The 10,495-nt window shown below is 48.8% G+C and overlaps 1 protein-coding gene across 2 annotated transcripts in view; it reads left to right on the top strand.

Moving 5' to 3' along the window:
- Nucleotides 1–10,495, top strand: part of si:dkey-183c6.8 (protein O-GlcNAcase) — a 19,293-nt gene continuing 8,798 nt past the window's right edge. The window contains exons 1-11 of one of the 2 annotated variants that reach the window (XM_068587626.1): nt 1–349; nt 2,240–2,291; nt 4,790–4,887; nt 5,087–5,217; nt 5,293–5,464; nt 6,048–6,146; nt 7,351–7,620; nt 9,055–9,141; nt 9,278–9,744; nt 9,838–10,012; nt 10,352–10,408. In XM_068587626.1, the coding sequence (XP_068443727.1) occupies nt 304–349; nt 2,240–2,291; nt 4,790–4,887; nt 5,087–5,217; nt 5,293–5,464; nt 6,048–6,146; nt 7,351–7,620; nt 9,055–9,141; nt 9,278–9,744; nt 9,838–10,012; nt 10,352–10,408 (1,654 nt within the window). In that variant the 5' untranslated portion in view covers nt 1–303. The remainder of the gene's footprint in view (nt 350–2,239; nt 2,292–4,789; nt 4,888–5,086; nt 5,218–5,292; nt 5,465–6,047; nt 6,147–7,350; nt 7,621–9,054; nt 9,142–9,277; nt 9,745–9,837; nt 10,013–10,351; nt 10,409–10,495) is intronic. The other variant, XM_068587627.1, reaches the window with a different exon arrangement.

Below are 10,495 nucleotides of genomic sequence, written 5' to 3'. Positions count from 1 at the left end.
TCATTTTTCGCTGAATCAACGTAACCATCAAAACGACCTCTTCATTTTTTATTTTATTTTAATTTTTTACCGTGTTCGTGGTTACTTTTGTATGGCATCATGAGCGTGTAGTGATAGAAAACAGTTGTTTCCGCTGAGCACGTGAACGCAGCACGAGAGCCCCCGCGTTAAAGAGGCAAGAGGAGGCGGAGACAGGCCGAGGAGAAGCATGAAGAACATCCCCGGTGTCTAAGCGCGCAGACGGGGAGAGCACCTCGTCCTCCCTCGCTCTTCAGCGGCCGACAGGAAGCGCAGGGCGGCAGGATGGAGGAGGAGGAGAAGAAGCCGTTTCTTTGCGGGGTGGTGGAAGGTAAGGACGACCGACTTCATAATTGACATCCTGTTAGATCACGTGATTTTTTTTTTCTTACCTAGGGGACACGATTTTTTGAATAGACCCCCGTTTGACCTACATTTCAGCATTGTTTTGTCACCGTCTGCAGACGAAGGAGCGGGAATGTGTGAATGAACAGGATGTAATCGGGTCCAGGAGACGAGGGGGGAAGGGGGGCGGGGGGATCAGCTGGGAGGTGGAGATCAAAGAGCAGGCGGTGGAAGGAGTCAGGGCTGTCTGGCTGCACCTCATGAAACACTCTGGTGCACATGAGGAAGCTGTGACGACATTGACACTAATGGTGACGTTAAAGAGGATGATTGAGATGATGACGATGATAACGGTGGCTGCAGACTGTGATGCTTTCATTGGGATGACATGGCAGTAGGGACGTGATGGAGGTGATGAGGAGACTATTTGAGAGCCTCAAACAAAGAAATAAAGGTTGACCACAACAGTAATAACATGAATGACTATGATGAAGCAGTTTACAATGACTACAGACAATGAAGAGATAATACCTGATAATGATCACTGCAGAAGAAGGAAGGTGGTAATTGTGACATAACTGACCCTGTTCATGCCCTCTGACCTCAAGTTATACACAAACTAAGTACCAATAAATATAAAAGAATGAAAGAATCTGATGGAAGACGACAAAAACAACAACAATCCAGAAACCTGATCTGTTCTCATCGTTTCTGTCAGCATCACTTATGAATATAGTCATGATATTATTCATAGTCATGATACTGCGCTAAACTGGGTTGAGTAATTATGGAGATGATAATGTGATTTCATATGATCACAAATTGTCAGGAGGGTGCGTCGTGAAAACTGGTGACAACAGATCCATACAATAACATGAAGATAAAATATGTCTGTCATCTTTTTAAAATAATGATGTCTTTGAAGTTTCAGACAATTGTGAACAAAAAACATTTCTAGTTACGAGAGACTTTAAATTTAAATATTGTCAGATGCTCCCAAACCTGACAGACCGTAATAAAAGCAGCAAATCTGCATGTTTAGGAAGGTAAAATGCAAATGTTTTGCTTTTTTGTTCGTAAGTGACTTCAACAAATATTGATTCTTAAAATTGTTGCAAAATGTTCCAATGAAATAGTTTCAGTCTTCTAATGATACAAATAATAACAATATCGCTCTGTAGTCCTCTAACCTGTTTCACAGCCCTGTGGGATGTGTTCATTGAGGAAATTCATATTACAATGATATTAAAAACATGACGGATCACACGGCCGTAACGCACACACACACACACACACACACACACACACACACACACACACACACACACCTTATTACTAATAGAGTTAGCACCTGGCTGTGGCTTTGGAGCACTGTGCAGGACTCGCACACACGCACAAAAGACACACTCCCCATGTGCATGCAGGAGGAAGCAGTCTGGCTTGTTGATGGATCAGGTTTACTTCTCACTACGGCCCACTAACTGTACGCACATGTGCACACACACAAACACACACACACACACACATTGCAGACTTATTCAAAAACACAAAGGAGGGAGAGGGACACTGGCGATGCTCCCGTTTCTAAATATAGAATATGTGATGGAGAGTGTAGCTGGAGATGAATTATGCCTCAGAGGGGATGTGACCAAGCGAGCCCTGGAAGAGCCTGCATCGTTTTATGTGCCCGTACATTCAGAACTGTCGCTGTTTCCAACAGCTGATAACTGTACAGTGTGTGATTTATTGCTGCAGAGCATTGAAAGAGAGAACAAAGATAGGATAGATGTTATGGAATGCCGTGGTGCACGTGCAGAGATCATGCATATGTCTGTTTGGATATGAAAAGATAACCCGATTTGTTTTTTCTTCACAGGTTTCTATGGGCGGCCTTGGACCATGGATCAGAGGAAGGTTCTCTTCCAATGGTAAGTCCGTAAAGGCCTCCTGCACAGGTGTGTGCATGTGTCTTGTGCACCTGGTTGTGTGGTCGTTTCTCTCATGATTGTCGTGAGCGTGCAGGAGCTGCTGACCCGGCGCCGCTGGGCTCAGTCCAGTGGCGCGCCTCTGCATCAGAGCCAGGCCGACCTGAGAGAGATCACTGATGCAGAATGACTCCACAGCAAAGGGCAGGCTCGTCTCGGGCCTCCGGGCTGAGCCCCGGATGACAGAAAGAGGAGAGGGAGGGGCAGATGCTGCAGTTGGTTATAGTGGAAAGAGAAAGAGGATCACAGATGGGTCGGCCCAACACGACAACTACTGCATGGGTTGAGATGAAATGTGGCAGGGACATGCAGGGTCCCCAGAGGATGAGTCCTGGTGACGTTGGTGGGTCCCCTGACTTTTCCTCTAACGGCAGCATGAGGTTAGCGGTTCATTCTGAGTCATTTATGGTCCCTTTAAGATTATCTGTAATCAGGTTGGTGACCTTTGTGTCTTGTATGTCGTGCCATCATCAGTCTACATCTCCTGAGTCCAGCGTCAGCTGCAGCTCCATACTTTTTTATGTCTATTTAATGGGACAAATAATCATGTTTTTGGGGTTAAATATCCTCTAAAACATTAGATTATGGGTCGCTAAAATGCTCCCATACTCTGCCTCAGAAAGACGGATGGATGAAGGGAAGTAAAAAGGCTTTTTTCCTGAAACAGGACTCTGTATATTTGTTTCATCCTCACACAGATCCCATGTGTCCTTGTCGTCTTTACAGAGGGAAGACTTGCTGTGCCCGAGGTTCTTTATTTAGCGACAGCATCTTTTTTTCCATGCGGCGACCTTGACACCAGGGAGCTGCTCAGCACAACCACACTCTTTGTTTAGTGTGGAGCGACACCAGCGAAGTGCCAGACCAGGCTCTCTTCTCTTCATGAAACAAGACTGAACATAACCAAGGCAGCTGCTCCTTGAGCCTCAGTTTCATTAACGAAGGAGAGACAAGCGCTTTCAACTTGAATCAGCTCGCTGTGATTCCCATGACAGTGAACAGGGGAATACTTACAGATCATCTCCTAATAAAGAAATTCATCCAAATATCTCAGTGAAAGTGTCATTGAAGACCCATTCATGAACATCACAGCAGTGAAGAGCTGTTTAAGACCTGGCTGTGTGCAACGGGCCTCTGGTGCTGCTGCTGGCCGCTTCCTCTCCAGCCGCTCACTCAACAACTTCACACTCGACAACTCACTTCATTAAGTCCTGAGCAACACGCCCGTCAAGCGTGAGGTCGATTGGATTAGACGGTTTAGTTAAACATGAACATATTGATAACGAGTCATCAGTGGGTTGAATATGAAGGACGTGGCATTCCAGGTCCATTCATACGACCACATGTTTACACCTTGTAGTTCGTAGGGACCAATTAATGGCTGATGAAGGAGTGAAGCGGCGTGAATCCCTGCTGGGAACCGTGACACAGTTTAGCCGTTCAGCAGCCAATAGTGACAGCCGACTGCACCCCAGAGACAAGATGTTCCCTCTGCCTGTAGAGACACAGACCTATCATGTTAGGATGCATTATGTAATATATATGTACGTATGCATATATATTATATAAACTAGTAACTAGAACCAAGTCACTGTGATGTGCCTACATGTCTATTGATGCTCAGCTGATCTCTGCTTTACCACGAGGAACTCACTCAGCTGAGTTTGGCTCCAGGTTTATTTATAGATCTTCTCTTGTAGAATCAGTGTGGGGTGCAGGCTCAACTCATACAATGAGTGTTGCGTAAGTTTGGCAGATTAGGGCTGCAAGTGTGAATGTGTGTACAGTATTGTGTGTGTGTGTGTGTGTGTGTGTGTGTTTGAAGGAGGCAGGTTGCTGCCTTGTGGAGGCGACTTGCTCACCATCTGTCCAGGAAGAGAGAGAGAGAACACAGTCCACCCACAAAGGACAAAGATGATAAGAGCTGGTCCATGTCCAGAGAGCAATAGTTACGTGTGTGTGTGTGTGTGTGTGTGTGTGTGTGTGTGTGTGTGTGTGTGTGTGTGTGTGTGTGTGTGTGTGTGTGTGTGTGTGTGTGTGTGTGTGTGTGTGTGTGTGTGTGTGTGAGAGAGAGAGAGATGCAGCTTTTGTTTCACTTCTAGTACTACGCTCTATTTATTATTCAGGAGGTCATTTCCTGTAACTGATGGAGCCCCACGATCAATACAGTGGATCTATTTTCTTGCTGCTTGTTGTTCTTTCTGTTGTTGTTGTTGTTTTTTCCCTCCTTCTGTCGTTGCCTCACAGCTTCTCCTCACTCTCTCTATGGCTCTACAGTACATGACTAAGCTAAGCATATGGCTCTCTCTATAAATAGCGCTTAAATCAAGCTACTGTCGAAGAATAATTTCTCAGATTCACATATTTGTCAATTAAAGGACTGAGTCCTACATTTCAGCGGCCGGTTCCTTTACCTCCATGTTCGTGTCTTTCTGTGGCAGGATGCAGCGTTGGGGGTTGAACACCTACTTGTACGGCCCGAAGGACGACCTGAAGCACAGACTGCTGTGGAGAGAAGTCTACTCCCATGAAGAGGAGGGTAAGACCGTGTCCAGGTCATGCTGAGTTTAAGAACTGCAGACTCGAGCCGAACGTTGTCTGGACCAGAACTGCCCTCAGACCCTCGGGCCGTACTCGCAATTTCAGAATTTTTGTAAAACCCTGGCGACCGGGTTTCATTCTGTCTCACTTTGAATCTGTAATTCAGGATGTTTCCTCTCCTCCCGTCCTGCTCTCAGGTCAGCTGCGTACTCTCATCCAGGAGGCCCAGTCCAGAGGCCAGAGGTTCGTCTACGCCCTGTCTCCGGGTCAGGACATTGTCTTCTCCTCCTCCTGTGACCTGACGCTGCTCAAACGCAAGCTGAGACAGGTATGTGGCACATATAACATAATCTACTGATTCAAACGGCCTGTTTCTGTCCCTCACAGCTCTCCCTCCCTCCAGGTGTCAGACCTGGGCTGCCAGGCGTTTGCCATTCTGTTTGATGACATCGACCACTCCATGTGTCAGGCGGACAGCGAGGCCTTCTCTTCCTTCGCCCATGCTCAGGTCACCGTGACCAACGACATCTACCGCTTCCTGGGGGAACCGCCCGTCTTCCTGTTCTGCCCCACAGGTAGCAGCACCGCTGGGCCCGGTCAGGCTGTTTGTGGTCTGAAGGCTGATTTATACTCGGGCTTTACGCAGAGATGCAAGACACGCATGGCCGCCCTTGCAGGTCAAATCAGTCATTTTGCATGCTTGCGTGCGTCACCTCTAATGTCTGACTATCCGTCAAAGCGACGCGAGCCCAGAAGGCTGTGATTGGTCCGCTAACCGCGTCCTTTCTGAGTCTCTCATGTCCGGTTTCACAGCATCATACCTCTGTTTTTAAAAGCCACAGCAGAAACAGGAACAATGGATCCTGTTGAAGAACGTTTGGCTGAAGAGGTCCACAAATATGAGCGTTTATAAAACCTGACGGAGTATCAGGACACAAAGATGGAGGTGAATTCCTGGAGGGAGATATCGGTGAACGTCGGTGTGCAGGTCGACTCTACGGCCGTAGCGCCACCTGCTGGTCTGGAGTATGAAAAACACAGGAACTATAAACCAACACGAGTCCGTCGCTCCGACTGCGTGGCAGCAGCAGCTGTAGTTGCAGGAGTGTAATTAACCCTTAAGAGTTGAATCATGCCTGTGTTTGTCTCTCCCTGCAGAGTACTGTGGCTCTCTGTGTTCTCCCAGCGTCTCCAAGTCTCCCTACCTGCAGACCATCGGAGAGGACCTGCTGCCCAACATCACAGTGATATGGACGGGTGAGACACACACAGAGGACATGTATTGTTGATGAATTACATGATTTAAATCATTGTCTTTGTCAGAAATCAATGACTTAAATTAATCTTAATATTAATTATGTGGCTGTATTCCTGCGGACATGAACCAGAGTCAGTTGTTTAGGACCTGCACCTCATGAACGTCTACACACACGTCCTCTCTCTTCTGGCTCTTCTGATGGACGGCTGTTGCTTGTTCTTATCTGTTTTATCTGACTCTCTGTGAGCTGGTGGAGGTGGAAACAGCACCACAACGCCAGCAACATGAGCACACTCCAACACACCACGTCTCTAGAAGGCACTTGGCAGCTTGTGCATACAACTGATGATGAATAATTAATTGCCTACACAACCACATTCCTCAGTGTAGCCTCACTAAAGTGAACCCCGAAACAAAAGTCAAGACGACCAAACAGAAAAGAACAAGAATAAATAATCTATGACCTCACGGCGGCTGCAGACATCATCAAACCTGCCAGTCGAAGAACCTGAGAGCCGGAGAAGTCTCATACATGACCGACACAGACACACAAACACTCTTATTACAGCAAACGAGAGACTACACATTTCTGACACACACACACCGGCATGTTGCTTGGCAACAAAGCGTTGTGGGTCTCATTTGGAGAGTTCAGTGAGTTTGTCTTCTGTCTGAGCGTCGTGCTGGTGATTCAGGAAGAACTCGTCGATCTGGTCCAGGTTCAACCGCTCGACTCGTGTGTCCTCATTACATGATACCAGCAGTCAGCTCAGCCTCTCTGGTCCCAGTCCCACCAGTCCACTCAGCCTCTCTGGTCCCAGTCCCACCAGTCCAGTCAGCCTCTCTGGTCCCAGTCCCACCAGTCCACTCAGCCTCTCTGGTCCCAGTCCCACCAGTCCACTCAGCCTCTCTGGTCCCAGTCCCACCAGTCCACTCAGCCTCTCTGGTCCCAGTCCCACCAGTCCCAGTTTCTCTGTCCCACTGCAAGGAGCCACATCAGTAATCAACCATTCATGCTCTGTAGGCGCGGCTAAGGGAGACATTTAGGGTTAAGTGTCTTGCTCAAGGACTCGTGGACGTGGGCTAACGGCGCGGGGGATCGAACCACCGATGCTCTGCTTGAAGGACGAGCTGCTCACCACTGAGCCTCAGTCGCAGCGTGGTTCTAAACCTCGTTTCCCTTCCCTGTTGTGAACCGCTCAGGCAGTAAGGTCATCTCCAGGAAGCTGTCAGTGGACGGGCTGGCGGAGGTGGAGTCCGTCCTCCAGCGCCCGCCGCTCGTCTGGGACAACCTGCACGCCAACGACTACGACTCCAGACGCCTCTTCTTGGGGCCGTTCAAGGGCAGAGAGCCCCAGCTGAGGAGCCACCTGAGAGGCCTCCTGCTCAACCCCAACTGCGAGTTCGAAGCCAACTACATCCCCCTCCACTCGCTGGGGAGCTGGTACCGAGCTGGCAAAGAGGAGAGGAAAGGTGAGGGGACGGAGGGAAAGGGTTAATGAGCAGCTGGAAGGGAGGAGGATGTAGAGGGAGATGTCCCACGTTAATAAACTAATATTGTCTCTGTCAGATCAGAGCCATGCAGAGTGAGTCCCGTTGCTTCCTGGAAAATTGTGAAACGAGCCAGTGTTGCTTGGCAACTAACACAATTTTCTCTGATATTACTGAACAAATAAATTAACTTGCGGGAATTAAAGCTGCATCTGTTGTCCTGGACAAAGTTACCCATGAAGCAGTTTTAGTCATACAGAATTCTCCAGTCGTATAAATCTTGTTTTATATTTGAAGTATCCTGTGAAAGAGTTCTTTATTATCGTGGCGCTGGAGTCGTCCTCGCAGCGACGTCGCTTCATTCACATGGGCCGTGTCTACTTTCAGTGCTTAGTGACAAAACCAGCAGGGTTCAGTGCACTGAAAGTACCGGATGGAGCACTGCAAACGGTAAAAAAATGTAGTGTAGAGCGATGGACACTACCCTCACTGAACGGGCGCCATCTTGGCTACGTAGCGGAAGAGGAGGAGCCATTTCGCCAGCTTTTTATTAATTTATTTATATCCTCCTGCTGCGATTGTGGAGGTGTTGCAGTTTCCACATAGGTTGGAGAAAGGGTTGGAGAAACACAAGGTACAAGAAGAGGTAAGAAGTGCGTTCATTTTGTCAGGTTAGTTTCGCGGGTGCCGCGAGCAGATTTGCGTCCGTCACTTCCGCCAATTGGTTAACGTGAGTGTTCCATGTGATACAGCGCTGATCAGCAACACAGTGCACTACAGATGTTAGTGCTCTGTGTTATAGTGCACTGTATCGCAGTGTACTTCCTAAAGTGTTCGGTAGTAGACACGGCCATGGATTTGACTGTCACAGTCAAACACGTGAGGATTGCACCAGAGAAAGAAAAGAGGAAACAAGAGAATGAGATGAAACGAGGGTAGAGAGGAGGTGATGGAGGAATGATTGTGCAGCGGTGAAGCTCTCTGTGGAGGAGAAACAAGGCACAGAACGACCAATCAGCTCCAAGGGAAGGGCTGAGAAAAGAGAGAAAGAGCATCGTAGGCGATGATTGCATGAGTGTGGAGGAGGGAGGGGCGGGGGGTGAAGTAATTACTAGATTAAGTCTTTTTGTGTGAGAGAGAGAGAACTTTATGATTTCTAGTGCTGTCCAAATATGACTCTCAGAGCAGGAAGTACACAGCAGCAGATACAGGACCGGTTGTGTTTCCAGATAAGAAATAAGGAAGAGCAATGTGAGGATTGTGTGTGATGCAACCACAACGCGTTCAACTGGAACATCATATCACGATCATCGTGATGACTGATGGTCCACAGGAATTTCAAAGTGCTTTTCTCCACGGTGTCAATACGAGTAATGTAATCACCCGTATCTTTCATAACTCAACGCTGTGCTGCAGACGAGGAGTGTGACTACTGTCCTGACAGAGCTCTGTCTGCTGCCTTACACGACTGGATGCAGGAACTCAACCAACCACTGCAAGCAGGTAAAACCTGCCTGATACAACGCACCTGCTCAGTCACCGACATGACCCGTTATAGATCAACTGCATTATTTCAGCACTGCTGACCACAAACTGAAATTCTCACGGTTTCCACATGTGTTTATTTAATTCATCACAGGACGGCAGAGCACGCGAGCAGAGCAGCGCTCCTCCGCCGCGACGACTCGCTGCAAAACTCCCGACGGCCCTCGAGGTCCAGCCGCCGTGGACAAGCTGCCCGTCTTCCCCCTGAACTCCAGCTCGCCTCCGTCGTCGCCAGTCAAGGGGGAGACGGCAGGACGGGAGGGGGAGAAGAAGAGGTCGACCCAGCCGAGTCAACCCAACCACCAAACTCAAGGCTGCAGGCCCGGCGCGCCCGCCGCGGGAGGCCGGGGCCCGAAGGCCCAGGGCCCGAAGGCCCAGGGCTGGGGCCTCTGCGGGGGGAAGGGCCCGCTCAGCGAGTCCCAGGTGCGGCTGCTGGTCGGTCTTTACTATCTGCCCCACGAGCACGGCCCGTCCGCCCAGAAGCTGCTGCAGGACCTGACCTGGCTCAAAGCTAACTGCCACCTGGTCAGCGCGAACGGCAAGAAGACGGCGGCTCAGAAGGTCGGCGTGCGCTTCGTGTGGATTTCAGCGGAGGGGGAACATTTGAGCTGTGCGTGATTGTGTGATCCCGTGCGTTTGTGTGTGCGTCCTCAGATCGACGAGTGGCGTGGCCGCTCCTGCAGGGTCCTGTCCCTGTGCGAGGACATCGCACAGCTGCACTGCAGCGTGGTGGGAGGGGCCAACAGGGCCGTGCTCTACGACCTTTACCCTTATGTGTGGGACCTGAGGAACACGGCTCTGGTGGCGAAAGCCTTCATATGCTGGCTGGGTGAGGATGAGGAACAAGTAGACTATGGGAACACTGATGAGGACAATGCGCTTCACTGTATTGTTACTGTAGTCGTACAATTGATGAGTAAGAAACCTCTAATCTGAGATGATGCACTTGAAGGTTCTCTACAATACTGGTATAACAGTATGTAGTATTCTGTTCTTATAATAGTAGAGTATTTCATAGGATAGAATAGTATCCCACCTATTCTCAAATGGAGGTACTAGAACCCTTAAGGGTACTTTGAAGCACTGCAAGGTAAAAATAAAATAGCATATATGTCATACATCATTTCTAAAATGGTACTTTATTATCACGTCTCACCCTCTCACTCAGATGGACGAGTGTTGAGTGACAGCTCCGCCATGGGCACCTGGAGGAACTGCTTCCATTGTAAGTAGAACTTTTGTTTCTTTGTCTACCTGTCTGTACCTGAAATAACTACAAGTAACCTCTGCTGCACAAATAATTAACATCTAC

This window comes from Clinocottus analis, unplaced genomic scaffold, assembly GCF_023055335.1.
Source record: "Clinocottus analis isolate CAN_PGR_092001 unplaced genomic scaffold, fCliAna1.0.p SCAF_21, whole genome shotgun sequence".
NCBI lineage: Eukaryota > Metazoa > Chordata > Actinopteri > Perciformes > Cottidae > Clinocottus > Clinocottus analis.
The sequence above is the reverse complement of the archived record's forward strand: the minus strand, read 5'-3'. Positions and strand labels throughout refer to the sequence as shown.